Source organism: Vanellus vanellus (genome assembly GCF_965231255.1).
Source record: "Vanellus vanellus genome assembly, chromosome: 21".
NCBI classification, from domain to species: Eukaryota; Metazoa; Chordata; class Aves; order Charadriiformes; family Charadriidae; genus Vanellus; species Vanellus vanellus.
The window spans coordinates 7,113,066-7,139,746 of NC_138926.1; the positions used below are offsets into that span (position 1 = coordinate 7,113,066).

The window sequence follows — 26,681 nt, forward strand, 5'->3', positions numbered from 1 at the left end:
GTCTTTTCTGTTTGGGCTGGGAACCATACTGGCTTTGAATTGTAAATATTTATGTGCCAGTAAACAAAGCAGAGATTGTGTGAGAAGCATAGGCAGACGGAGTGGAGGGTGGGGTGTGGGCGGGCAGGCACTTTCTTTCTGGACAATGGGCAAACAAAAGACTCAAAAAAAAAAAAAAAAAAAAAAAAAAAAAAAAAAAAAAGGTGGGGGGGTGTGTGTGCAAAAGCTTGATTTGTTCACCGGTAAAATCCGGTTCATTATGTGCCCACTGGGAGAAGGGAGAGGTGACACTGGAGGAACTCACATGTCCTGTTCCTCCAAGCCTGTCCTCCATGTTTCAGGAGTGAGGGCAAGCAGCTGGAATTGCTGCCCCTTCTTTCCCTGGGAGTAGGCAAAGGCAGCTGATGTTGCTAGCCAGGAAATTGGATTTGATTAATTGATTTCCCCCTTCTTGCTCAATACTCAAGAGCTGCCAGTTCTTGGGAGTTTGAAGTATCAGGGACCTGATGTCTGCATACCTCATAAGGGGCTAAAACCACGGCAGCTTTTTGTCTTTCTGTGTGATTCCTGCTTGAGTGTCCTGCTGGGAAGACTTTGGGATGCACTCAGGAAAACAGTCTTCTGAAGAGCATTTGCATTAACTGAATACAGATTGCTATTTGTCAGCAGTTGCAGCTCTGCTGGAAGATTCTGTCAGCAGGCAGAACCTGACCTGTCAGCTTTGAAGTCTTTTGTCGCTCAACTGGAGCATTACTGCAAATGGGATATTTTGGTTTTAGCCATGGAGTTCAAATAGAAATAAACTAGAAAGCTAACTGAAAGAAAGAAGCATGACTCTTTTCAATGAGTCCAGTTGTATGCAACATCCTGGCACATACCAAGTGTCCTGAGTCCTGGAAGTCAGAGACAGAAAGGTCAATGTAAAAACTATCAACTAGAGAAAAACAGTATGGCATACCCTGCTGGAGATCCGGCCTAGTCCTGCTAGTCACACTTCCTGCAGTGCACACTTTTTCCTTCCTTCAGGCTGGATTCAGTCTACTGTGGGAATTCTGGCATCTTCCTGCAGGCATCTGGGCTACCTTGTAGCTGCTGAAGGAGTTAATACTGTGCTTCTAGTAGCCTTCCTCAAGCACAGGGCATAATTTAAGATTTTCACTGTCTGTGAGGGCTCTTCCCTTCCTTGGGCAACAGTTCTGAATGTGTCTGTCTTGTCTAGTGTAGAACAGAACTAGGCTTCCCTGAACATCCTGTTTCTAAAGTCTTTTGTAGATGTGTGGTAAGGACAATGACTTCTTTCAGCAGGGGACACTTCAGTCTCATTCCAGAAGGGAAGCCTTACAATGTAAACCTGGTTCAGTCTCTGCTTTAGACATCAAATCTGTTCTTGTAATGAAATCTACCCTTGGACTGAAGCCTGGGACAGACTTCACTCCCTGAAAATCTGAGTTGTCTTGGTTTGGTGTCTTTCTGTGGGGAAGAGTATTGGCTGACCGATATCTCTAGGAGAGCTTTTTCAAGGGATAAATCTTGTTCATTCCTGAAAAATTCTACTCATTTTTGAGGGGGATAAGTCAGTAGAAATGGAAAGCAAAACTGTTGATATGAATGACTGTTAGCTAGACTGTTAGCTGCAGCTAGATTATTTTTCTTTGAAACCCCTGAAGAGGAAATATTTTTCCTTCATCTTCCCAGGCTTTGTTGCTCAATGGGTCTTTACCTGAGGATGAGCAGGAAGGGTCCTTTGAACTTTGTGAACATGGAGCCTGCCCTGAAGAGCAGCTGGTGAGCACATTGCTGTACCTATATTTCTCTGATCAAGCTGCCCTTTGCACTGTTCTGCCACAGGTAGGTATCTTGCACAATAATAACCATGGTATTTTACATTCAGATCATAATCCGAAGTCGCCTGGACCAGAGTGTGGAAGAAAATCAAGACCTAAAGGTTAGAGGGGGATAGATGAAAGGGAAAGAGAGGTTTTGGGTCAAGAGAGATCTTTGCAGACTCTGTCCTATTTGATTTTTATTTTGGGGGGGATGGGACAGGGTTGGACAACACAACAGATGACATGAGTGATATATTGTGTTAGGGCTCCAACTCTCTTCCCATATTCTGCTGTATCCCTCCAGGAGTGTAGATATCTGCTTCCCTGAGACAATAGTTCATTGACCTGAAGAGCGCTTACAATACTTGGCTGGGAAGTATTTATTATATCCATATTAGCAGTTAATAAAAGTTTGTGGGATAGCATCAGAGAAATATATGCTGCCTCCCCGCTTTTCCCTAGCCAATGCTGGTAAAGTCAGTTGCTGGTAAAACAAATATCTAAGTGTTACTGGAATTTAAATGAGCCCTGAAATAGATTACTTTTTTTTTCCCTGCATGCTCTTGAAGCTGGCGAGGTCCAGGTTGTACTAGCTTCTCAAAACTTTACCCAGGACAGCTATTAAGCTTCTAGCCATGTCTGAATATAAACAATCTTTCAAATAGGAAATAAATGCAGCTGAGAAGAACCTGCGCTGTCAAGCCTACCTTAGTTCATCTTTCTGCTGATGCTGGCTCTGGGACTAGCTGTGATGCTGGGAGAGAAATATTTGACATTGTCCTGAAGGACAGATTTGGGGGACTAGGCAATCTTTTTTTCTCATGGCTTTAATAGCAGAGGCTTAGGGAGCTGCTTAACTGTTTTGTCATGTTTGTAACTCTTTAAAATGGCTTAGGGCCTGACATGCTCTTTGATCCGTGGGAAAAGGTGGGATGTGCTTTCTTCTAGAAGGAGGTGTCTGGGGACAGAGAACACTGACTTTGGTTGATTCTGAAGGGGTGACAAGATGCCATTTAATCAAATTGTGTTGTATTTACAGAAGGAGCTATTGAAATACAAACAAGAAGCTCGAAACCTACAGGGAATAAAGGTGAGGAAAGGGTCACTTCATAAAATATAAATAGTAAAGCTTTAGAATCTGCTGCAACCCATGAGTAGGGCCAGCAGCAGCCATACACCTCTGAGGAATCTCATTGTGGAAGGAGTTGTATTAGGGGACTTGGAGGTGGGGGATCCTATTGTCTGTTTCTGGCTCTAGGGAGAGACTGCAGTTAAGACAGCACAAGGAGTTAGGTCTCCTGGGTTCTGTTTCTGTCTGTAGGATTGTGGTCAAGTGTCCCCTCTTTTGTCTGTTTCCCCTAAACAAAATGAGATGTAGGATGCCTGCGTGGTCCTTGTGGCTCTTTTTGGTTTTTGTTCCATCTTGGGGTATACACAGTAGGATTGGCCCAGTGAACTCATTCTTGACAGCAGAGGAAAAAGAGAACAGGGGTGTCTCTGTCCTCTTCAGCTGCAGCATTTTTCACAGCTTTGGATCCTGTCTGCTCAGTTTCTTCCTCTGGAGTTCTGAACACTAATAACCTAAGCAGAGGTATTTTTAGAGCTGTCTGTGAAGGGAGCAAACAGCAGTAGCTGTCCAAGGTACAGCTCTCCCCTTCCGGGTAGCACTGAGTGAAAGGTGCAGAATTAGTCCTCACTTTGGCCTCTTCAGAGAGGATTTCATTGTACAACTAGGTCACACTGAGAGCTTAAGTTTCTTTGTGTCCTTGGTTGATGTTGGCCTCTTTCTGCCTTCTGGATGCTGCAGATGCATGGCTGGAGACGCTAGCTATAGGCCACTGAAAAGACACTGCTATTTTCTTCCATAAGAGCAAATTGTCAGGCCAGTTCTGGAGCTGGAAATTCAGGCAGAAGCACAGAAATCCCTCTGGCCCAGATGGCAGGGGAAATTACTTTTGGGTAAGAGAAAGTCAGAAGGACTGAGAGGCCATTGGGCAGATGTCTATACACCTCCTGCTCTCTTGGGCCCTTGGCAACACTTCAGCCCTCTGTGTGGCCCCACTGCGTTATGGCCACTGGTCTAGGTCACTCACTTCCCAGGAAAGAGTGTCTGCCTCTGTGTTGCACCTTCCTACAGATGACATCTTTTCCTAGGATGCTTTACAGCAAAGGCTGATTCAACAGGATGCTTCAGTTCTTCAGCTAAAGCAGGAACTGCTGAGAGCAAACATGGACAAGGAGGAATTGCACAACCAGAATGTGAGTCACTGTGCTGCTGAGGGTTAGATTATTTTAGGAGGCTGGTGGCTCTGAGGGTTCCAGCAGCCACAGGGTGGGGTTGGTGGTTGCAGCATAGTTCTTGGGGTCGTGGGATAGTGAACAACCAGTCAAAGGTCGTTGCGTAGTAAAAACTGCACATGGTCTAGTAGCCAGCTGTGAGACTTGCTGGAGTCTCCTGTTCTTCACTCCCACTTCCTGTCCTCCCAAGACCTTCAGCTGAAACAGGGAGGGGCTTCCCATGATGTTTTCAGTAGTTACGTTCTTCCTTCCTCATTGTGCTCCTTGGGTTAACGAGTGGCACTTTGACAGGTAGAGCTGCCATGTACAATGCCTCTCTGAAGAGAGAAGGGCAAGGAAGGAACTGTCCTGTCCAAAAGGTTGCCATCCTTAGACACCAGCTCCCTTGAACTCTGCAGATATTTGGTCTCAGGTCGCCTTTTAGCACAAGGGGCAAAGAGGTTGTCACTAACTCTCCAGGAATACCTCCCTCACACCTATGTGTTATTTCTGCAGGTTGATCTTCAGAGGAAGGTTGAAGAGAGAAACCGGCTACTGGCTGAATATAAAGTAATGGAACCTTTCTTCACTGCAGGCTTTGCTGGGGGGCAGCATCTGATGGTTCTTCAGTTTTGTGAATATCACTGTTGTCTCCCTGACAGTGACCTCTGGGGAATGGCAGTGTCGATGGCGAAAAAGTTGCAGTAGCCATGGATGTTTGTAAGGAGATGGAGGGATCAGATGTCCGTGTTCTGCCCGCAGCTTTTTATAGTAAATCTGTCACTTTCATGGGGTTTTGGTGATGGCTTGCTGAATATCTAACACTTATGCAGAAGCCTATCAGGTTAGGTTGGGTCACCTGATTGTCCATTGATCTCTCGGGAATCTGTTTTCTCTGATTCAGTTGCCTGGCCTCAGTAGTGGATCTTTGCTGGGCAAGGAGACTTCAGGCAACAACAAACTGACATCTTTTTAGATAAAAAGTTTTGACATTCAGTTCTAACATCTAGCTAGAAGTACATGCATGGTGTAAGTTGGCCTGGAAAGGAACCTGATCCTGGAAGATGACATAACTTTCCCTGCCATGGGAAGATGATTGTGAGCCTTACTGTCCTGTTGATTCCCTTGATTACTGTGTTGCAGAAAGAACTGGGCCAGAAGGATTGGCATTTACAGCAACATCAGACCAAACTGGATGAAATGCTTAGACAGCTTTCTGAGGCCAGCTACCAACAGGTATGGAGCAGAAGGGCTGCACTGATGCCCCGAGAGCTCGCACTTACCTTGGTAGTTCAGTTTGTGCTGACTCTACTACTCCCCTTACAGGTGGATTTGGAGCGGGAGCTGGAGCACAAAGAGGCCCTGCTAGCTCACTGCATGAAGAGAGAAGCTGAAGAGGTATGTGAAACCTTGGTGTAAACATCAGACTGTTGGAGTGATGTTTCTGTCCAGGAGCCTCTAGCTACCTGTCTACAGAAATCATCCACTTCATCCCAGAGAGGCCTTGCTCTGCATTATCAGTGTCAGTGAGACTAACCAAGGCAGCCAGGCTCCACAAAGCATCCAACACTAAAGCTCTCAGCAGTAAGCACTCAGGCTTAGCACCTTGTGTCAAAATCTTAAGGGATGAAGCAGTGAGGGGAGCACAGGAGTGAGTGGAAGCCAGAGACTCTTGGCTTCTAGCTTCAGCTCTGACACTGGCTAATGTTAGACCAGGGCTTTAGCTTCTTATCTCCTTTTCTTGTTGACCCTGGCATTGAGCACTTGGAACTGTCTTGGTGGAAAGAGTGCCAGTCCAATATCTGTCTCTGCACAGTGCCACTTGAACACTGATTGTGCTCACTAGAGCTTGCACAGAGGTCTCTGTGCCCCTTCCTGTGTCTGCCTCATTCTCCACCTGTATGTGAGGAATCTGTGCTCTGACCTGTAGGCCTGCCTGCACACTCCTTAGTGAGTGTATTTACCTGGTGGTAGATGGGAGTTATTTCACTGATGTGGAAAGTCTTCATGCTCTTTCATCATTTTGAAGTTCGCAAATTGGGATCTTTGGGCAGGTTCTAACACTTAGATTTCTAGTGGCATACGCATCTTCCCCTGAACAGGTGATGGCTTACAGCAGTCATACTGCTCAGAGTAATGGCTTCCTCCAGACAGCAGGAAAAGGAGCTGCTCCCACAGCCCACCGAGGGGTAAGTGCACCTAAAGGATATTTTCCCTTCCACATGCAGATGAGGCCTCCAGATATCCTGGAAGCTATTATCTTGTTAAGAGAGATCTCCCCTGTCTAAGACCTGTGCCTTTAGATGGGGAAAAAAGCAGCCTAGAGTTAGTCTGACTGATTTGTGGTCTCTTGGGCAGACAAATGACTTGCACCTGGTTCGTGATGCCCTTCGCAGCCTCAGGAACAGTTTCAGTGGCCACGATCCACAGCACCACACCATTGACAGCCTGGAGCAGGGCATCTCTAGCCTGATGGAACGGCTGTACCGCATGGAAACACAGAAGAGGCAAGAGAGAAGGGTAAAGGCTTCCTATGGCACTTGACTCTTAACTCGGCCCCTCACACACAACCCAGAGCTAAGCAGCAATGAGAGCTCCAACTGGCAAGTGACACTTTGTTCTCACTCTTTTGGCTTTGCACCCTAGATCCGGGGGAAATCACCAGCAAGCAGAGCAACAAATGAGTGTAGAGACTCCTGGCCTCCCAAGTCCAGTAAGTGTCTTTGAGCTCCTGCCCTCCCACTGCCAAATTCATTGCTCAGGTTTCCTGGCCAGAGTCCAGGGCATAGCACCCCTTTGGGAATTTGCCACCTCCAGCTTCTTATTCCCTTCACCAGAGCTCACTTTCCTTCCTTTAGTTGTTTGCTGTACAGATTAGATGTCACTGCAAAGGAAAGGGGGCAGAGACAGTCTATGGCTGCTTGTTTGTAAAGCACCATCACAGTAGGAGTCTGTCTGGGCCACTTTGGTAGTACTGCAGTATAAATAACTATGACAAACAATTATGCTGGGATGAGTGGGAAATGTGATATTATTTCAACTTTCCTGTTGGTTTGCACCATCTAGTGGACATATAACTGTACAGTTTCCTCTTCCACTGTTCCCCCCCCCTCAGTGTCTAGCTCCTTTCATGTATCCATAATAGCACAGCCCCTTCTGACACCAGCTGTAGCAGCTCCACATTTGTTTTTCATCATGAAGGCTGGGTTTTTCCAGCGTTGGTTGAAAACATCACCTAGAAAGTCTATGAAGTTGTAGGGGACTGTAGGTACCGGGGAAAGACAGAGGCCCCTACTGTTCAGCTGCATTGTGGTGTGCAGCAGCAGGGTAGCCTGGAGGTACAAGATGCAGAGGAAGGTTGGAGCGGAACTCAGAAGCCCAAAGTTGTGGGGAGGACCTGCTGTGTTCTCCCTCTTCTCCCATAAACTGCAGTTTTTAAAGCAGCCACAGTCATGTGTTCTCTGTGTGCAAACTGTACCTCTCCCTTTAGCAGACTCCATTGCCCTCTACTGCAGCAGGAAAATTTTGTGCAGCCACAAACGTAGAATACTTTGGGTGTAAAGAGCTCTAAGAGGTGGCTCTGAAGACTTGTTAAATTAGAAAGGCTTTGAATGGGTATCCATAGTGTTTTCCTCATGACAGGAATCTTAAAAAACTGTAGAGTCACTCTGTGTGAACCTTCTGCTTCAGCCTTTGGGACAGCACATTGTGGGGAAGCAGGAAACAAGGCAATAGTCAGAGAGAAAAAAAAAATGTGCAAAGAAAACTCCATGCTAACAACATAATTGGATGGTGACCCTACCTTAAAATGCAAACTTTTCGAGTAAGCAGGGGAATACTGGGCCCTTCCCAACAGGGATCATTAGCCACCCTCCTAAGAATCTCTTCCCATCGTCTGGTTCTCTGCTGTGATGGCAAATTTGCTGAGACTGCCCCTTTTGTCTCCTGTTGGGGCAGGAGATGTGCTGTTCCCCAATCATTGTGCTCTCTTCTTTGCAGAACTGCCTCACTCTCACAGCACACCCGTGATGAGCACCAGTGCCTGCACCAAAGTGTTGTACTTCACTGACCGCTCCCTCACACCTTTCATGGTCAACATACCAAAGAGGTGAGGTCTGGCTTTGCCTTGCTGACACTGATTTGGGAGGTGCTTGTTTCCCTTAAAGCATTAGTCTATTCTCTTCTGAGTATGGTCACCACTAGCACCAGTTCGCTGTGCATTAACTTGGGCATTCAATTTCATACCATTGTCTGGGGAAAATTGCCTAAAGCTGTCCACTAGCTGATGCATTTGCTTTAGAGCCCTAAGAGATTAATATTTCTTTTGTTGGTGTTTTTTTTTTTTTTATTAACTTCCAAGAGCAAGAGAAAGCAGCTGAGCAGTTCTATTGTGGCATGTAGTGCAGGATGCTCCTGTCAAAACAACTACAGTTGTCAATGCAAAGCTAGACTTGTGCTAGACATACCTAGCTAGACTTGTGCTGTGGCTCTGCATGCCATGCAGTAACGTTTGAGCTAAATCCAGTAATGGTGTACCATAGGATAGTGCCAAACTCTTCCCTTGCAGGTTAGGGGAAGTGACTCTGAAGGATTTTAAGGCAGCTATTGATCGTGAAGGAACCCACCGGTACCACTTCAAAGCCCTGGATCCAGAGTTTGGCACAGTCAAGGAGGAGGTAAGTGTGGAATTTAGCTGTCAGCTGCTTTGTATTCAGTGTTACCACACAACCCTGGAGACCATGGTCACCTTACTTCTAAACTAATGAACTCTTTGAACTTGCCCCCAAAGAGATTGTCTGTTTTCACAACTATAGATTAAGCTCCTCTTGTAAGGTGCTAAAATGGGATGTTTTAATCCCCAGCCAGAGCAATTACATCAATGTGATTGCAATTGCCTGGGGGTTGCAGAACCCCTTGGGCAAAGAGCTGGCTATTAGCAAAGACAGTCTGTGGCACAACTGCTCAGGGAGCACTAGGCAAAAACCCAGACTACACTTCTAGCCCTTCAAGTGGCTTTGTAAAACCTGTTGCAACAAGAGACACTTCAGGCAAATGTGGTTTATTCAAAAAACATTCTCCTACTTTCTTTCAAAGGTTTTTCAGATATAACTGTGTTTGCAGCATCTTTTCCTTTTCATTTGTGTACTGCTTTCCAGCCCTGTTTATGCTCAGGCTGTTGTTGGTGTGGATTGGATTCATTAAAGGTTATTGGGATAGTTCCTGTGTCACAAATTAAGACAAGTGCAAAGGGTTACCATTTCTGGGAACAGTCAGATGACTAGGTAGCCATTCCGCAGAAACAGTTAGAGATTGTAGTCTGGATCAGACAAGGCGTTTCCTGTATTTATTTTACCTTTCCTGTCAAAAACATGCCAATAATAATCTTGATGGTTACTGGCTAAAGAAGGGGCCTAATCTGTTTTTCACCTAAAATCTGAAAAGATTACTCAGACATGTGAATGATGGATGAGGTACATGTTCTCTGGGCTGTGTAGTGAAATCTGAGCTAGGATCTCTGACTTGATGCTCACCTCTTATGCTACTCGCTCTATAGAAGGGTGGTGTCCAGACTCCAAACATGATTGGATTCCCTTCTTTTGTAGGTATTCCATGATGATGACATCATTCCTGGTTGGGAGGGGAAAATTGTGGCCTGGGTGGAAGAAGACCATGGGGAGAATTAATCAAGCTTTTAAGTCTTGTCACTATGGAAACCTGTAACTGGCTGCTGAGCTCAAAGAATGACCAAAAAGCATGTGTTGCTGGAAGGAGTCCAATTCAACCTGCCAAAAAAGAGGGCTTCTCTGCAAACAACGGGTAGTGCATGTTGTGTGAATGGACACCTGGCATCTGACTTTTCATGGCCAAATGCATCCAGTGTTCTGAGACTGAAATGACAGGTCTGTGGGAAAGAAACACCTTGCTTTGTCCTGTTGACTAAACACTGAAGGCCTTAATGATGCAGTGCTCCCTTCCCCTGCTTCTCCATTCCTGCAATATGTGCTGCAGACTGTGATCTGGGCATTTCAAGTCTGGTTTCTTGTACATGGTATTACATAAATCTGCATTGATGGCTAAAATGTGAAGTTTTGCCTTCATGAGTCAGAAGAAGCCACTAGATTATGTGAGTTGAAGGTTTGACCAGCTATGGTCCTAGACTTTCACATGCTGCAGGAGCAGAGTGAACTTTCTGGACATCCCAGACTGACAGTATAGCATTCTGACCTGGGGAGGGAAGACTGTCTTTGGGAGGTTTTACGGATGGTCTAAAGCAAAGATCACCAGCTTGGCAAAGCTCCCTTTCTGCAAACTCAGGCTTCCTAGCCCTGCTTTTCCCACTTGCTCTCCAAAGCTGTACTCACTTCTGAGGCCCTCTGGGTTTCCTTTGTTGCCATGGGAACTGTGGGATCTTGGTGCTTGCTTATTTGCTGAAGGATTTCATTTGCTGGGGAGCTGGATTCAGCTGCTTCCCTGAGGTACTTATAACCACTCTCCTCATTGAGCCTCTTTCTCTGCACTCCTGCCCCCTCCTCTTTCAGCAAGGCAGACAGTTTGTCACCTCCTGTGCACAGGCATCACTGCATGCTGCTGTCCACTCATTGCCAGGGTCACCAAATGCTTATCCACACCAGCAGGATAAATCTTGTCAGTTACACCTTGGTATGCCTGCTCCTGGGGAGCCTGAAGAATCGGGAAATAAATGACTGCTTGGGAAAGAACAAGCCCTAAAATCTCCAAGGGTGGGTTTTTTTTTTTGGTTTCATGGGTTTTCTTGTTTGTTTGTTTTTGCATTGTCTGTCTCTGCCCTTCTGCTGCCAGTCAGCTGTATTTCCAGAGTGCTGGCTGCAATGTGCAGCAGACGCTGTTAACTTAGAAGGTCAAATGGCAAGTAAAGGCTCTGCTCATTTTCGGTACATGTGGCCCTTCCATGGACTACCTGTGTGCCTGTGTGTCTGTGCTGTGCATGAGGCTGGGAGAGGGTGAACCTGGTTTTACTGATTTATATTAACATGTCCTTTTGTAAACATGTTCCTGTTCTTGGAATTATTTTGTACCAGTTCACATTTGTCTGAGGACTGTGGATATTTTTATACTAGTGCAAGTGCTTTCTGTATATTTCTGCCTGCATTATACTGTGTTTTACTCATTTTTTTCTAGTGGCTGCTGAGATGTTTTGTATTATCTCCTGTTAACACAACACTGGGCTCATAACTTTATTTTACTATGGAAATCCAACTAATTCCTACTGGGGTTTATATTTTTGCCAGCTTTTAATAGGCAGCAACAATGCTATTTATTTTCTCACTGTTTCACTGTCCAGGAAGTAGCTCAAGGCTCTTATGTGACGCTGTGCCACATTGGCACAACACAACATACCTCCTGTTCTGAACAATTTGTTATGGTGACTTTCTCCTTACAGACAGCAGTAGGAAAGTTCATCAATGGGCTGCAGAGGGGGAATACATCTTTTTTGGAAAAGAAACGAAGATTTGCTTCCTCCCTGGAAATAGTTTCTCTGTTGCATGATCTCTAGTGGTAAAGAGAGCATGGGCTTGTTATACTGAAATCCATTGTATTTGAATTGCAAATTTTTCTCAAGTATTTGTTGCTTCAGGTTTTACTCATCGATTTTCATTTCATCAAGAGCCATGCGCCCAGGCTAGAATTTTATGGAGAAAATTAAGACCACTTTCAAGGCCTGTAGTTGCCAGTTCCATATCCTTCTCTGCTACTCAAAGATGAGCAGTTGGTCTTGGAGCACTGAAGACACAGGAGGCCGTTAATATGATCAGAGCTGCTAATGGATAAGGCTTTGGTCCAGCCTTGCACATAGCTATCCAGTTTTCCCATGAAGAAAATAACTGTTAGTTGATACAAGAGACAACCTATTCTTGTTCCTAGATCAGATAACTAACCATGGTCACATTTAATATGCTTACTCCCACCAGAGAGCCAAGGACTGAACTCTAGATGGAAACACATGCTCTCCAGAGCAACAATGGGCTATGTTTGAGAAGGACCAAAGCTGGACAAAAGACTTGCTTTTGGGGGTTGGCACTCATGTACCTTTCATCCATGCTAACATCACATGTAAGCTAGGACAAAAGAAGACGTCCCCTGAGAAAAAAATGGTAGCAATGCTCTGGTTTTGGGTTCCTATATGCAGCTTCCTTCCGTGATAGTGAAGGTAGAATTGCTGAAATTGCTCTCACTGAAGCTAAAGGACTGCTGGTCTGATAAGCTGTATCCCATGTAGTTTGGGTTCAGCTTTATTTCTGTAGTGACAGTGCAGCCTCTTTACCTTTGCACGATTGACAGAAAAGGCTCTGGAGGAGGTAAGGAATATGAGGCATGGGGATAAGAGGTACTGGGGGGGGGAAAGCTCTTGGCCAGATGTTTTTCACTGATAAAAGCAAAAGATGTTGCTTTTAAATCAGTTTGGCACTGCTGTAACACTTGACTTCAGTGGATTTATTCTGGGGATGCACTCAATATCATACCTAGGACATGTATTTTTCATTGTTTTGAATCTGTTTATTTCTGTCCAACTTCCTTCAAGTTACTTTCCTATTCCTGTACTTGAAACATACATGCTATGTGTAAAATTATATTTTCATAGAAACTCTGAGGTTTGCATTCATCACTTAGAGCAGTTACTCTAAAGCCCGTTGTCTAGGAAGGTGAAGCTTTATCTATACATCTAAACCAGACATACCGGACTTGATAAGCGTTGCATTAATGGACCAAGCTGTTATCCCAATAAAATGGGGTTTGCAAACTGAGTCTGTTCAGTGCTTGTGAAGGGGAAGATGGCTGTCAAATGAGAAGAACCAAATAGGGATTCAGTGCATAAATCACTTGGGATAGTTAAAGTTAGCCACCCCCTGGGTCCTGAAGAAAACCTTCTCTATCACTTTTCCACAATATTGTAGCAAAGCATCTATTTTCTGATACTTTTCAGATTAGCACACTTAGAATCACATGCCCTGGAGAGCAGGCTCAGAGGATTAGTAGAAGTTACTTTTAAAATTAGCATGAATACAAAGTCGAAACCCAAGCTCTGCTCAGCTGCCTCTGCAATAGCAAATCTCACTGCTTCCACCCCCAAGGTTGTGTAAACTGCTGCAACTGGCGGAGTGGGCACGCCCTACGTGCTCAGGACCAGCCGCTGCTAACTCCTTTAGCACGCCTCCGGTACCTCTGCCCTCCGCGGGGAGAGTTCCTCAGGCCGGTTCCCCCCGGCTGGGCTTGGCTCCCAGCGCCGCTGCCGCCCCCGCGCATCCCCGGCCGTCCCACCGCTGCGCAGTGCGGCGCGGCAGCCCCTACGACGCCATTATACGGCGATCCCGCCCCGCTGTCCGGCCGCCCGCCGCGCTTTACGGCAGCGCGGCAGTGTCGCGCGGGGCTGTGCGGCGCCGTGCCCGGACGGAGGAGGTCACCGAGCGGCGGCGGCGGGGCCGCGGCTCCGGCTCCGGCTCCAGCATGTGGCGGGTGTTGGCGCGACGCGTAGCCCGGGGCGCGGCGGGAGCTCCTGGTCTGGTGCGGAGCCGCCGAGCGCTCAGTGCTGCTGGGGCCGGCCGCGGCGCGGCGGTGGGGGTCGGGGCTGTGCCGCTGGGCCGCGGCCCAGCGTTGGGCGGCCCCACGCACCGGCCTGGCGGGCTCCTGCTGCCTCCTGCCTGGCCCCGCCTCGTCCCGTGCCGCTGCTGCAGTCTCCCGGCACACCAGAAGGTGAGAGGCTCCCCCCTTCCCCCCATCCTAGGCAGTCTGTCCCCCCCCCCCCCCCCCCAATCCGCCTCCTGGTGTTCGTGCCCCTATAGCCACTGGGGTCCTCGAGAGAACAGACTCGTGTGTGTCCCCTGCCTCGAGGGCAACCCCTTCACTTTCTCGCATCGGGTCTTGCTGCCCCTCGTGAATTTGCGCCGGGGAACTCCAGTTCTTCTCGCTCCCGTAGTTCTCATACCCTTGCTGCCACTGTGCCCCAAGTCCCTGTACTGTCATTGGGTACCACCTCCTTCACCACTCGTCCTTTATCCCTGTACTTCTCCTGGTCCCCTAGCATAGTTTCTCCTTTTCTTGGTCAGCCCTGTTGCAGCACCGTAGTACTGGTTTGCCTTGGGGTCTTAGCAGCAGGTTGGAGACAGTCCTGACCTGCTGGGGATTTGCAGACAGGCTCTTCTTTGTGCGTCCCTGTCGCAATTTGTGCTGAGTTCCCATCTTTGCCCTTTGTGTGTGGTCCCTACTGTCAGGGCTGTCTAGGTTGTAATGCTACCCTATTCCTCACAGGTGGCCTTGCCAGCTCTGTCCCCAACGATGCAGATGGGCACCATTGCGCGCTGGGAAAAGAAGGAGGGTGACAAGATTGGTGAAGGCGAGCTCATAGCAGAGGTATTCTGGAGGCACCAGATGGGCTTCGTGTGCATCCTGCATTCTGTCCCTGGATGCCCTAACTTGAACAGAGATCTTATGTGCAAGATCATGGATCCCAAGAGATGCTGTTGGGAACAAGTGGCTAACAGCCTTTCAAAGCTGGTTGCTGCTTTTCCTTTTTCTGAGCAGGAGCAGCACTTAACCTGTTTGAGAGCATACTTTCCTAGAGCTGGTGCCACGGGGTGATTTTTCCAGAACTGTGTGTGTTGTGACCCTATGCTATCAGACTGGAAGGCTCTGAGCTCACTGTTCCTTTCCATTGCTATAATGACATACTTTTTCTCTCAAAGGTGGAGACAGACAAAGCAACAGTTGGTTTTGAGAGCCTGGAGGAATGCTACTTAGCCAAGATCCTGGTGCCAGAAGGAACAAGAGATGTTCCTATTGGGGCCATAATATGTATCACCGTTGAAAAGTATGTATTTTGCCAACCCTTGAGTTGAATTTTCTCTCCTGGGGCTTCTTGAATGCCTTGTGTGAAAGGCTTTGAGACAGTCATCTGACTGTTTTTGTGTTTTCTTCTAGGCCTGAATATATTGATGCCTTTAAAAATTATACTCTGGATTCTGCAGCATCTGCCCCCCCTGCAGCCTCAGTGCCTCCTCCCCAAGCTGCAGCTCCCTCACCACCAACTCAGCCTTCTCCTCAGGCTCCTGGCAGCTCTTATCCTCCTCATATGCAGGTAAGAGAGCATTGTTGATGATTTAAGGCTTGTTGCACTCTTTTTCTGTCTTTGGTATTGCTAGCTCCTGAGCATTTTGTCATAAATACTCTCTGGAATGGGTAGTTAGTAGCCATAATTGTAGGAGTGTGTGCCACTTGAATTGTGGCATGCTTAAAGCAGATGTTTGGGGAGGTCCCAGAAAGCTTTTTTCAGAAAATTGTTTTATCATTCCAGCTGCTAGTAGAAGAGAGACTTGTCTCTCCGAGATTGTTATGCAGGCTAGAAAAACCTGCTATATTTGCATTATTTGGACAGTTCTGGTGTAAAAAGACCTTGCGCTAAGTGTGAATAGGCTCTGAAGGCCCTGCTTACATCTCAGAAAAGAACTCATATGTGATACTCTGATGAACACAACAGATGTGTTTGTGTGTGACTAATAATGAGTTGTATTTGTGGATAATCTTTTTACTTTACTTACAAATTGAACTGTACATCTGCTGTTCTTGTATTTGAACATTTTGGAGTGGGATATTTCTGTGACGGTCCTTTGAAAAAGAAAACCTCATTCCACAGATGATAGATGTGGGAACTGATTTGTCTGAGGTGTTACGCAAAGCTAGTAATTGATCAAAGAATTAATTAAAGGCTTCTTAATCTGACTTGTGTTTTAGCTATTAAACTTGGTTACTTCCCACTGCTTGCCTTATCTGTCCAGTTCTGCTCTGAAGCTGAACTCATTAGTGCTGCATTTGTTGCACAGCAATATGTATGTGCAAACCTACAACATCTTTGAGTGCTTATTGGAAGACAAGTCTGTATAGCTTTTAAAGAGGACAGATCTGTTTGTCAAATACAAAGTCTTCCTTTTAGCCTTGCAGACAGCAGCTGCAAAATATTCCCAATGTGATGGTGATAATAATTATTTTGACATATAGATTTCTTGCTCTTTGTTTTTGCTTGCTTTCTTGCTTAGGCCTTGATAAAAGAAGCCAAGCTGGCAATATAGCGTAGCGCTGTGCTTTGCTGTAATGAAGCCATATCTAGGAGTGCATTAAAGGCTGGCTACTTCTTTAAGCTGGCACCATTTAGTCAGGGGTCAAAACTGTGTTTCTGTTCGTTTTTGATTACCAGAATCTGATTCTTTTGTATTCTCTGGCTTTACAGGTCACTCTCCCTGCCCTGTCACCTACCATGACAATGGGCACAGTGCAGAGGTGGGAGAAGAAGGTTGGGGAAAAACTGAGTGAGGGAGATTTACTGGCGGAAATTGAGACAGATAAAGCCACAATAGGTGAGTTAACTCCAAAGCCAAGAATGGATGAAGTCCCCTTAAAAGGGGAGGATCCACAGTAGCCGCTGTGCTGTTTTCCTAGCTGCTCAGGATGTGAAGCTGTGGGGCAACTAGACCAAGTTTTGTTAACTTCTTATTCCGTTGGAGAGCTAAACATCGGCGCTCCTAAAAACACTTCTATTTCTTTATTGGTCCTTCTTGCCTACTAAATATAGGACAGGGCTTTAGCTACCAAAGTCTTTGGAAGCAGCGTTTAGAGGAACTCTTCAGCTGCATCAGGCACCAAACCACTTTTGCTTCTTTCCCTTACAGGCTTTGAAGTGCAGGAGGAAGGCTACTTGGCAAAAATCTTGGTGCCTGAAGGAACAAGAGATGTGCCATTAGGAACAGCTCTCTGCATCATTGTGGAGAAAGAATCTGATATTCCAGCCTTTGCTGACTACCAAGCCACTGCGGTAACTGACATGAAGGCACAAGCTCCTCCTCCTCCTCCACCACCACCACCACCACCAGTAAGGACCATTCTTAGCATCTGAGGGAAGTTATGGGTACCATTAAGAGGTCTGATCTGAATTGTTCTGCTGATTTGACCGTGTGAAGCCCTGGCTCCAACAATAATGTTTATGATTCTGTGAATGCAAGGCTAACACATATGTTGGTGGTAGGTGACCTAAGAAGTGATTGCTGGAGCCGATAGTCATTCATTATGATCTCTTCTCCAGCCTGTTGCTTGTGCCAGTTCTAATGATTCACCCTTGAAAACTGGGAGCATAAGTTTTATGTATTTCACCCTTCTTTGGTGTATAGTTTGGCAGCTTAGTTGGCCTCCTTCCCAGGAAGTTTCTGATTCAATTTCTGGCACTGGGAAACTTCTCTGAATCTGAAAATTCTTTCAGATTAGTGACTGTTTTTGCTATTCTCTTGACTGGTAATTAGATAGTCCTGTTCTCTTACTGTACCTTCAAAGCTTTTGCTGAACGATCCTGAAGCTAAAGGGTTTGATTCTTCTGTTAAGGTGATGGCAACTCCTGCTGCTGCTTCTCCTCCCCAGCCTGCTGTTCCTTCCACTCCAGCAGTCCCCACAGCTGGGCCACCTCCCCGGAAAGGAAGGATCCTGGTTAGTCCCCTGGCAAAAAAACTGGCAGCAGAAAAAGGAATTGACCTTGCCCAAGTGAAAGGTAGGTTGCCTTTACGCTTCCTTGCTCTTGCTATCAAGTGTCCCTCTAGGTACATACTTGCTATTCTTTTCTTTCCTCCCTGTCAGGAACAGCCTGACTACGCAGCTGTCCTCACCAGAGGTTGTGTTAAGTGACTTCTCTCTGTTGAATAAAACTGGTACCTTTAGACCCAATGCCCTGTTGCAAATAATTGAAATCCTCTTACGTTTCTCTTTGACCTTTTTAGGTACTGGACCAGATGGTAGAATCACGAAGAAAGATGTGGAGTCATTTGTGCCACCAAAGGTTGCTCCAGTGAGTAGGCTTGAGATCTGTAAGAATGGATATTTTATTATAGTGGTGGAAATTCTCTGTAGAAATGCAATGACTATATGGAACCGTTATTGCTGCATTGGTTGGGTTATGACACTGTGTGGGCTACAGTGACTGTTAGGTCGTAAAGCTTAACTTGTCAGAAACACAGGCAGTTTTCTTGCTTTATTTGTCCCTTTGGTATTTCACTGAGAAAAAAATTGTACACTCCCAACCTTTCATTTGGTTGCTACATTGTTATGGATTGAGGTAAGTGCAGTCCCAACTGATCTAACCTTGCTGAAAAGAGGCAATTAGAATGAAAGCCAGACTTACGAACCAGCAGCCTGCTGTCATTGTTGCCACAAATCTGTTCTTATACTAGTGCTTGTTTTATATGAGATGATGGAAGTGTTGCTTTCTGTACTGCTGGAAGGGATATGGCTGAGTGCGGTGTGAGAGTGCCCTCTAGCATACCTCTCTGCTGTATGTAAAACAACCATCTAGCAGGACTTACTGGGAGCTTCATAGCAATGTATATCAGTGTTGCATTTCGAAATCACTCAAGTACTACATTTGATAATTGAATATAGGACTTGTAAGGAACCTAGTGGGTACTGCAGAGGTGAGGCTAGAGGAGAGGCTTAAGCAAGAGGCAACTTGGCCTCAGTGCTTGTCCCACATACTGAATTACTCTGTACAGTTGATATTTGGTTAGTACTGTGAATTATGCTGTCTTTCTGTTATTGCAGGCTCCAGCACTAGAGGCAGTTCCTGCAGCTGCTGCAGTTGCAGCAGCACCAGTGGGGACCTTCACAGATATCCCTATCAGCAACATTCGTAGGGTAAGAAGATTTTATTCCTTTCCGTGGTCATTATTTGCAGTCACGAATTTTCCAAATGGATTTCTTTTCATTCCTTCTGTTGTATATCCGCAGGTCATTGCTCAGCGGTTGATGCAGTCTAAACAAACAATACCTCACTACTACCTTTCTATTGATGTAAACATGGGAGAAGTACTGGTGCTAAGGAAAGAACTCAATCAGGTAAAGCATTCAGGCATGGTGAGAGTGTGTGTGTGGGGAAAGTTGCGTTCTCTCACAAGTTTGCCCACCCTGCTTTTTGGTGATATGCCATTTTGGCTTGCAAAAAATAGTTTTTTAGGTGCCTTTTCTACCTGTTGTGGATCAATTCTGGACTGTCTGTGACAGAAAGACACTTTTTACCCAGGTACTGTGCACTGATTTCTGACTTCCTCAAGAGGGCCGCTTTGTACTCTGCTTGGTGTTGTTCAGTTCTTCCAATTGGATGGTGGGGCAAGGGGCAAGGGTAAAAAGGTTTTTAAGAGTGAAAATGGTAAAAAATTTAAGCAAAATAATAATTTTAAGGAAGTCTGGGAAAAAATAGACATTAAAATAGATTGTACCTTCTTGAATTATGAAGATGTATTCACCTAAATTCTTAGCACTTCAAATATTAATGCTTACAAGTAGTGTGATTGTTTTCTAAGACTTTGTCTAAACACAGCTGCATGACAGTGACTATCCAAGTTAATTGAGTTAATGTGTAAGAGACAAACTGACACCTCAAATCTCTTTATTTACAGGAGGTCTCGGATAACATTAAGCTTTCTGTCAATGACTTCATAATTAAAGCTTCTGCTTTGGCATGCTTGAAGGTGCCAGAGGCAAATTCTTCATGGATGGACACAGTTATTAGGCAGTAAGTTTATGGTACGGTCGAAGCCAGAAACTTTCTTTGTTCAGTAGAGAGTTCATGGCAAAATAGCAGACTTTCTGCTGGGATTTTGAGGGAGGGGAACATACAATACAAAGGTTGAGGGGCTTTTGTTGAAGTGTTAAGAACCTTGTGTCTAAGGCTAGTGTGCAAGGTGAAATAATTGTTGCGAAATTAATATTAATTTAGAGTTGTCTGAACAGTTCTGAAATTTTTTTTTGTTATGTTGCTCGAGTAACTGGCATCTCCTTTGTGTCTTGCAGAAATCATGTAGTGGATGTTAGCGTTGCAGTTAGTACTCCTGCAGGGCTTATAACCCCTATTGTGTTTAACGCACATATAAAGGGCCTGGCTTCCATTAGTAAGGATGTTGTTTCTTTGGCAACCAAAGCCAGAGAAGGTAAACTTCAGCCTCATGAATTCCAGGTGAGAAACTCGGATTGCTGGTAAACATTGCTGCCCTTGACTTCTGTTTAGAAGCCCTGTTTGGAATGAGCAAAGCCTATTTTGTGACGTTTCAGCCATCTTCATTAATACTCCACATGAAACAGCTTTTGTGAATTTGACTATGAATATGCTTTTCTTGTAGGGTGGTACTTTCACAATTTCCAATTTAGGAATGTTTGGAATTAAGAACTTCTCTGCCATAATCAATCCACCTCAAGCCTGCATCCTTGCAGTTGGTTCCTCAGAGAAAAGACTAGTGCCAGCTGATAATGAGAAAGGGTAAATATTCATCTGATTCTGCAAGTACTGAGCTTCTGAATTCAAACTTTGAAATCATGGGTAGTTTTGTAACACTTTCATTAGATTATCATATAAAACACATAAAATTAATTGTTGACATACTGCTTTCAGTACCTTCTGAAGAAGTACAGTGAGATCTTGTATAAAAGGGTCACACACACAGGCGTTAAAGAGAAATGCGGTGACAGATGAATGATCTGCCATACGTTTATTCTTGTAACTTCTTTGCAAGTTAAGGAAAGGCTGTTTCTTTCCTTGAGGGGTAGGGTTAAGCTGTAGAAGAGTCTGGGATCCCCAAAAGTTTAGGCACCTGTTCCTCTTCAACAACTTGCTTAAATTTACATTGAAGGAAAACCTAAAGGATGGATTATAATTCAAGTGTCCTGTATATAATATCTCTTGCTTGGAGGCTGAACTAGTATAGACCCAGGAGAACCTTTACGATTATTTAAACTTGTTAAGAGTCCTAGGTATCTGTCACTGACATGTGGGGAAACTGGGGGTTACTGGGTAAAATGGCTCTTTTTCTTTGATTGTGTGGGGCTGTTCTTGTGATGCAAAGAAAGATGAGCTTCTTGTCCTAAAGGGAGCATACAAATGTGTTTCTTAATTGTAGAAAAAGTATCAATATCATTTGCTTTCCAATGTAATCTTTTTTTTTAGAAGTCCACAGGGAGAAACATCTGTTACTAAGCACCAGCTGCTATTGCTGGTTCTCTGATAAAAGCTTTTTTGCTTTGTTAGTGGCACTGACTTGCAGAGGACGATGTTAACTTTTTTTTTCCCCTTCTTTTCTTTTTTTCTTTCAGATTTGATGTGGCCAGTATGATGTCCGTTACACTTAGCTGTGACCATCGTGTTGTAGATGGAGCAGTTGGAGCACAGTGGCTTGCTGAATTCAAGAATTTCCTTGAAAAGCCAGTAACCATGCTGCTATAATTTAACCATGCAAGCAAAATTTTCCTGGGTCACACTGTTTTGTTTTAAACAAGCTATTTAGACTTTAGTGTTCAGACTTATTAAAAAAGTTCCTTTTTTATTTTAAATATGTATTATATTATCTGGTAATGTCATTACCAGTCTGTACAGAAAAAGTTTGCAAAAGTGCTTTTCAGAGCAATATTACAGCTATACTGTATTTTCATACAGTTAGTTAACTTGCAAACTCTTCCAAAACAGAGTTATGCATCCCAGATTTAAAAATGATCCAGGCAGCGTGCATACTGCCAGCTAGTTCTAAACTAGGGTGAACAGGGGGGTGCACACCAAGCAATTTCATGACCTCGGTGTTCTCAGAAATTTGAATTATAAACATCTCTTCACAGTAGTTCAGATGAGATGGTAACTGAAACGTACAAGTTCGTAGGTGAATTTCCTTATTATCTTGTTCTCCTGCTGGGGTGGGCGAGTATGACAGATGCACTAAGGGACTGAAGCCTCTGGGAATAGTTTCTCAAAGGCCAAGTGCTAGCATTCCAAGTCTCTCTTGGAATTTGGCACTGGTCTGGACCTTCTCAGCTATGTGATCCCTTTTGAGCACTTTAAAGTAAGGTGAAAGAGCACTGATATCTGTGGGGTCATAGCTCTCAGATACCACAGGGAATGTGCTGTCTTCTCATGGACTTTCCCTTACATGTGCTTTTTGTATGAAAACTCTTTAATTGCTATTCCTCTTGTTAAATTAATATCAGACTATGATGCCATGGAAGTAACTGTTTTGCAGAATGTTCAAGAGAATTTGTGTGTTGGAACACAATATAGGCAAATCACACATGCTAATAATCCCATCAGTGGATATTAATCATGTGATGACTTGAATGTTTGGAATTTTTTTTTTTCAGGCATTCTAACATAGGAAGCTCCAAGGTAGTCACTGGTGCTGCGGTTCTTCCCTGAATTGTCTGTGTTGTCCCAGCCGCAGTAAGCTGCAGAATGTGCTGTCCATGTATATATTGTATGTAAAATGCTTCAGTAGTTTGTTGGACTTGTGTCCAGTTACCCCAGTTGTTGTATCCTAAAGGGGGTGCAGTGCTGAACATTCTTAAATTCCACTTTCCACATGGAAATGTTAATGTAAAAAGGACAACTGTGTAGTAATTACAAAGTGACCAGGAGAATTAAATAGCAGGGGAGAAGTTTAAAAAAAAAAAAAAAGACAAAGCTGATCTGTTATTCTGTATATTGCATTAAGTAATGTCTCCTGTAAAGTTCTACAAAAATCACTAAAGATATTGAAAGAAAATACTGGAAATTAAATATTTTTGTGGGAACTATTTAATGTCTGGTTGCTGTGATACCTGGTTTTCATGCCTTGGCTTAAGCAAAAAAGTGCATTAAGGTTTTGTTTTTTCTTTAATGATCTAAAATATCTTGGTTCCAGACTTGCTCTAGTGAACCTATGTTCTATTAAATGTTTGGAATTGACAACTACTAAAACATGTTCCGGTGCTTTTCTATTCAGTTGTGTGTGGCTTACTGTACTGCTGTAGCACAATCAGCTGTTTAGCCTTTCAGTCTGATAGTGAAACTCACCCTATTAACCTTAAATTGGAAGCAAAAATGTTCTGAAATAATACATGCTTTATTACTATCATGCAACAGCAAACTTTAATCTTCCTTTCTCCCTGCGGTAAGAACACTAAATATTTTATCCTGTGGAAACACTCTCTGAATGAGTGTCAGTCTCTGGAGTGCTTGCAACTCAAAAAAATCCTATCCAGTGCTTGTGCTTGGAGTGCTGATAGTGCCTTCTGGTACTGCTTGCATCCTGCAACAGGCCAGCTCAGCTCACACAGTGATAGAATTTCAGCTTGACCTTGCAATTATAACCACTGAACAGTATTTCAGTGCAGCCTTCTAAGTTGCTTTGAAACAAAGAAGGGAGAAGGCTAGGAGTTACTGCTGTTTTGTAAGCCCTTATTTCAAAGTTGCAGCTCAAAACCAGTTTGTCTGTTTTCATTTCTGATCTGATTAATATCAGTACAGAAACATGATTGTAGTGCAAATGTGTCAAGAAGCTGTAAGACTGACACTTGAAACTTTTGTTTGTCCCTTTCCCAGTTAGTTCTAGTAATGCTTAGTAATCCTTGAAGTTGTTTTATGTTGCTTTGGGTTACTTTGTATTTTGTGTATTAGTGTAAAATAATGCAGTTTTCCTAGTTGAAGTGCTTCAAATTGTTTTTGGTTGCTAGCTCCACACTACATGTTCCTGAGCTTTGAAACTCTATATGCTGTTTTGAATAGTACAAAATAGGTCTGTTTCGAGGTCTCGTTCAGAGATTACCAAACTGGTAAGGAGTGAGATCAGGCATATTCAGTGACTGAAAAGACTACAAAGCTTATTCCAGTTAAGATTGTCCTAAACACAACAGCAACAGCATGCAGGGCAACTTGTCGAACTTATGACAAGCCTTTGCTGGTTGTTCCAGCATTAAATACATTTGAGAACTGCTCCAACCATGTGAATCTAGTAATCAATTTATTTAGCAAAAAGACTTCAAAACTGTTATTGCTGTAGCTTAGGGCAAAATGAATGACGTAGGAAAGCATGTATGCATTTATGGTTCTTTGCTACAGCTGTTAACATACTCAAGTACTCCTTGAATATTTACAATCTTTACCTATTTTTTCCTAAGTTGGGTGGTGCTAGTATTGCTCCAGATTTCCTTTTCTATATGCATCTTCTAAAGGCATTTGAGGTGTTCACCCCTGAAGATTAGAAGGTCAATAAAAAACCCCAAAACCTCATCTCCATCTGAAAATTAGGATTCTCATTCTGGGCTTTTGTTTTGTTCTGTGGTCTGTGAACATGAACTGGACAGAATGCAGTCTTTAAGGATCTGGCTCGGCAACTGGCACTGTGATAAACAATACCCGTTTTCCTTTGTTAAATACTGCTGTAGTTGTTTCTTCATCCACCAGTTCTGGCAGATCTAGTTGTAATTTGTATTTTTCAGGGACTTCAATGATTACGTCATCCTAAACCAAGAAAATTAAAATACTTCATTAACAACATTGACAACAAATTAGCAGTTAGCATTTCTAGAAATTGGATACTAGACAGAAAACACAAAGTTATTCTTTCTGCTGTCTTACCTTTGAAATTCTCAGATCACACTCAGAAACAGAGCTAACCTTAGGCAATTCAATTTTTAGTTCAATTTTGAGTGGTTTCTTGTTTGCATCCTTCACGGTTATCATTTCATAGACAGGGGTACTTAGGTTCTCTGGCATTTCAGTACTGGTAATTTCCTCTATCAGATTCACTTTAGACTGTGTCACGCTTTCTTCCTTCAGCAGCACAGGAGCATTGCTGCAGTCTTCAGCTTCCATACTGTGTACCAGCTGATCAAGCATCAGTTCTTTCAAGAAAAACAAGTAATGTTATGCCATTTGACAAATATATCACAAAAGTTTTAAGTGTAATTAATTGTAATTAGCAATTTTGTCAGCTGAAGACTGTTACTAGCAGTTTCTCCTTTGCCCGTGATTTGGTTTTATTGCCAACAGGTTAAAAGTTGCTGTTTTCAGAATACTAGTTACAGCAGCAACCCCTTTTACTCAGGATAGAGCAAAAAAACCCCAACTTAGCACCTCAAAGAATCAAACCCTAGCAGAGTTCCTACGTCTAGTGGATGTACGAAAAAGGGAATTTGCTGTTCCAGTGTCACTACAGTTTCTCAGTTGCAAAAAACCACCAGCGGTGAATGCAGATAGGCCAGCAGGGTGAAACTAATGCCTGGCACAAATACTATGGCCTTATTCTGAATTCTTAGAGAGAAGCTTTTGGTTTATGCTTATGACAAGAACTGGGGTTAGAGAGATGAGGCCTGAGTAAATTTGTTGGAGAATCTGATAGGTCCTCAAAGAAAAGTGACAGCAGATCTCTAGAAACATACCCTTTGTTGTGTTCTGACTGAGATGTGGAGTTGGCATCTGCCTGCCTTTCAGATGTTGCTGCATCGTTTCCAGGCTTCCCTTCAATTTGAAAGATTCAATGGTGTACAAATAAGAAAGATTAAGGTTGCATCGTTCCTCAACAAATTTAAGTGTCAAATGGATCAAGTGCTCCTTTTTTTCCGGGTTTTCTTCTCCCCTCTGAAGAACATCTGGATTATATGCAATATCTATAATGCTGTAAAGGTCTATAAAAATAAGTTATGTGTCAGAATTATTGCTATGCAACCATGTGCCGATGCTCTTTATAATCACTTGATTTAAAAGCAAAGGAAAATTATTTGTGGCTTCTGGAGCAGAGAGCTAATTCACCTAGAGGTGACAGCTCTCCATGTGCTGATCCTTCAGTCTGTGTGTTCAAGGAGAAGCATGGGAACATGGTCCAAGTCAACATGGTGGTCAGTATGTGGTCAAAGAGATTCTTAGCGCCCAAGTACTTGTTAGGATTGAGATGTATGCAATCTTTGTGTTCCTTCAGTTGTCTTTCGAAAAGGAAGGACTCATTTAGAGTCCTGGTTGGGAGACGCCTGCCTCGTCCCTGCCTTGCCGCCCCCACCCCGACCGAGCTCAGAGCTGGCCACAGCTCAGCACCACCCTCCTGCAGCGAGAATCCGCGTGTGATCGCCGTGCGATGCACTACTGCGGGGAGAGATGCAGCCAGGGCCAGGCGCGGCTCTTTCGGGACGTACCTCCTTCGCCAGACACTTCTTCTAGCGGCCCAACACTGACGGGTATGGGGTCAGTCGGAGCCTTGGGCGCCGGAACCCTTTTCCAGCTGCAGACGTTGATGAACAGCGGCCTCCCGACAACGCCCTGCAAGAGATCGAGCCGCGGCTAAGCGTCCCGCCGGCGCGCCCCCAGCACCGGGCCGGGAGCCCGAGTCCCAAACCCCGCGCACCCACCGCGGGACGGGCCCGCAGGCACAGGTGAGGCTCCGGCGGGGCCCAGAGCCGCTCGGCCTCGGCGCGCTGCTGCCGCAGGAACCGGCGGTACGCCCGGGGCTCGTTCTCCGCCATCTCGTCCAGCAGTGACCAGAGTTGCGCGGCCCGCGCCAGCGCCGCGCCCGCCATGAGCGCCGCCGTCGCCTAGCGACCGCAACCGGAAGGGCCGCGCTCTGTGCGTCCGCCCGCCTTCCTCCTCCTACCCCTCCGCCTCCTCCTGCACCCGCGCGTTCCGGCCCCGCCACCACCCCAGCCCCGCGCCCGCCGGCCCCGCGGCGGAGCCGGACGCTGCCCGCCTGCCCCCGGAGCCGCTGCCGGGCCGTTCCGGCCCGCGGTCGCCGCGGC

General features: G+C 44.9%; 4 protein-coding genes across 5 annotated transcripts in view; 2 read left to right on the forward strand and 2 right to left on the reverse strand.

Annotated features, from left to right (window-relative positions):
• The window catches only part of DIXDC1 (DIX domain containing 1), a 35,364-nt gene extending 25,434 nt beyond the window's left edge, over positions 1 to 9,930 (forward strand). For both annotated transcript variants that reach the window (XM_082493886.1, XM_082493887.1), the window contains exons 8-20: positions 1,696 to 1,785; positions 1,892 to 1,945; positions 2,866 to 2,916; positions 3,981 to 4,085; positions 4,620 to 4,673; positions 5,247 to 5,339; positions 5,430 to 5,501; positions 6,206 to 6,292; positions 6,462 to 6,623; positions 6,750 to 6,816; positions 8,103 to 8,211; positions 8,671 to 8,779; positions 9,707 to 9,930. In XM_082493886.1, coding sequence (XP_082350012.1) covers positions 1,696 to 1,785; positions 1,892 to 1,945; positions 2,866 to 2,916; positions 3,981 to 4,085; positions 4,620 to 4,673; positions 5,247 to 5,339; positions 5,430 to 5,501; positions 6,206 to 6,292; positions 6,462 to 6,623; positions 6,750 to 6,816; positions 8,103 to 8,211; positions 8,671 to 8,779; positions 9,707 to 9,787 — 1,134 coding nt within the window. In that variant the 3' untranslated portion in view covers positions 9,788 to 9,930. The remainder of the gene's footprint in view (positions 1 to 1,695; positions 1,786 to 1,891; positions 1,946 to 2,865; positions 2,917 to 3,980; positions 4,086 to 4,619; positions 4,674 to 5,246; positions 5,340 to 5,429; positions 5,502 to 6,205; positions 6,293 to 6,461; positions 6,624 to 6,749; positions 6,817 to 8,102; positions 8,212 to 8,670; positions 8,780 to 9,706) is intronic.
• CRYAB (crystallin alpha B) overlaps positions 1 to 26,681 on the reverse strand; it is a 278,708-nt gene that overhangs the window by 50,494 nt on the left and 201,533 nt on the right. The gene's annotated exons all lie outside the window — the stretch shown is intronic.
• On the forward strand, positions 13,542 to 22,710 carry DLAT (dihydrolipoamide S-acetyltransferase). The gene is made up of 14 exons (XM_082493782.1): positions 13,542 to 13,832; positions 14,388 to 14,489; positions 14,822 to 14,946; positions 15,057 to 15,213; positions 16,360 to 16,486; positions 16,799 to 16,998; positions 17,502 to 17,664; positions 17,891 to 17,958; positions 18,708 to 18,800; positions 18,894 to 19,001; positions 19,562 to 19,677; positions 19,956 to 20,118; positions 20,282 to 20,418; positions 21,249 to 22,710. Exons 1-14 carry the CDS (start codon positions 13,587 to 13,589, stop codon positions 21,376 to 21,378), a joined length of 1,935 nt encoding a protein of 644 aa, XP_082349908.1. The 5' UTR covers positions 13,542 to 13,586; the 3' UTR covers positions 21,379 to 22,710.
• On the reverse strand, positions 23,905 to 26,517 carry PIH1D2 (PIH1 domain containing 2). The gene is made up of 5 exons (XM_082493926.1): positions 26,298 to 26,517; positions 26,085 to 26,208; positions 25,338 to 25,583; positions 24,535 to 24,800; positions 23,905 to 24,417 (listed from the first exon to the last, which is right to left on the reverse strand). Exons 1-5 carry the CDS (start codon positions 26,463 to 26,465, stop codon positions 24,271 to 24,273), a joined length of 951 nt encoding a protein of 316 aa, XP_082350052.1. The 5' UTR covers positions 26,466 to 26,517; the 3' UTR covers positions 23,905 to 24,270.

What these genes read in the sequence shown, in the direction of transcription:
- DLAT (XM_082493782.1), top strand. Translation starts at nt 13,587, where the DNA reads ATGTGGCGGGTGTTGGCGCGACGCGTAGCCCGGGGCGCGGCGGGAGCT. An exon ending in GTCTCCCGGCACACCAGAAG is followed by an intron (nt 13,833 to 14,387) that starts GTGAGAGGCTCC and finishes TATTCCTCACAG; the next exon opens with GTGGCCTTGCCAGCTCTGTC. An exon ending in AAGGCGAGCTCATAGCAGAG is followed by an intron (nt 14,490 to 14,821) that starts GTATTCTGGAGG and finishes TTTCTCTCAAAG; the next exon opens with GTGGAGACAGACAAAGCAAC.
- PIH1D2 (XM_082493926.1), bottom strand. Translation starts at nt 26,465, where the DNA reads ATGGCGGGCGCGGCGCTGGCGCGGGCCGCGCAACTCTGGTCACTGCTG. An exon ending in AGAAGTGTCTGGCGAAGGAG is followed by an intron (nt 25,584 to 26,084) that starts GTACGTCCCGAA and finishes TTATTTTTATAG; the next exon opens with ACCTTTACAGCATTATAGAT. An exon ending in GTGATCTGAGAATTTCAAAG is followed by an intron (nt 24,418 to 24,534) that starts GTAAGACAGCAG and finishes TTCTTGGTTTAG; the next exon opens with GATGACGTAATCATTGAAGT.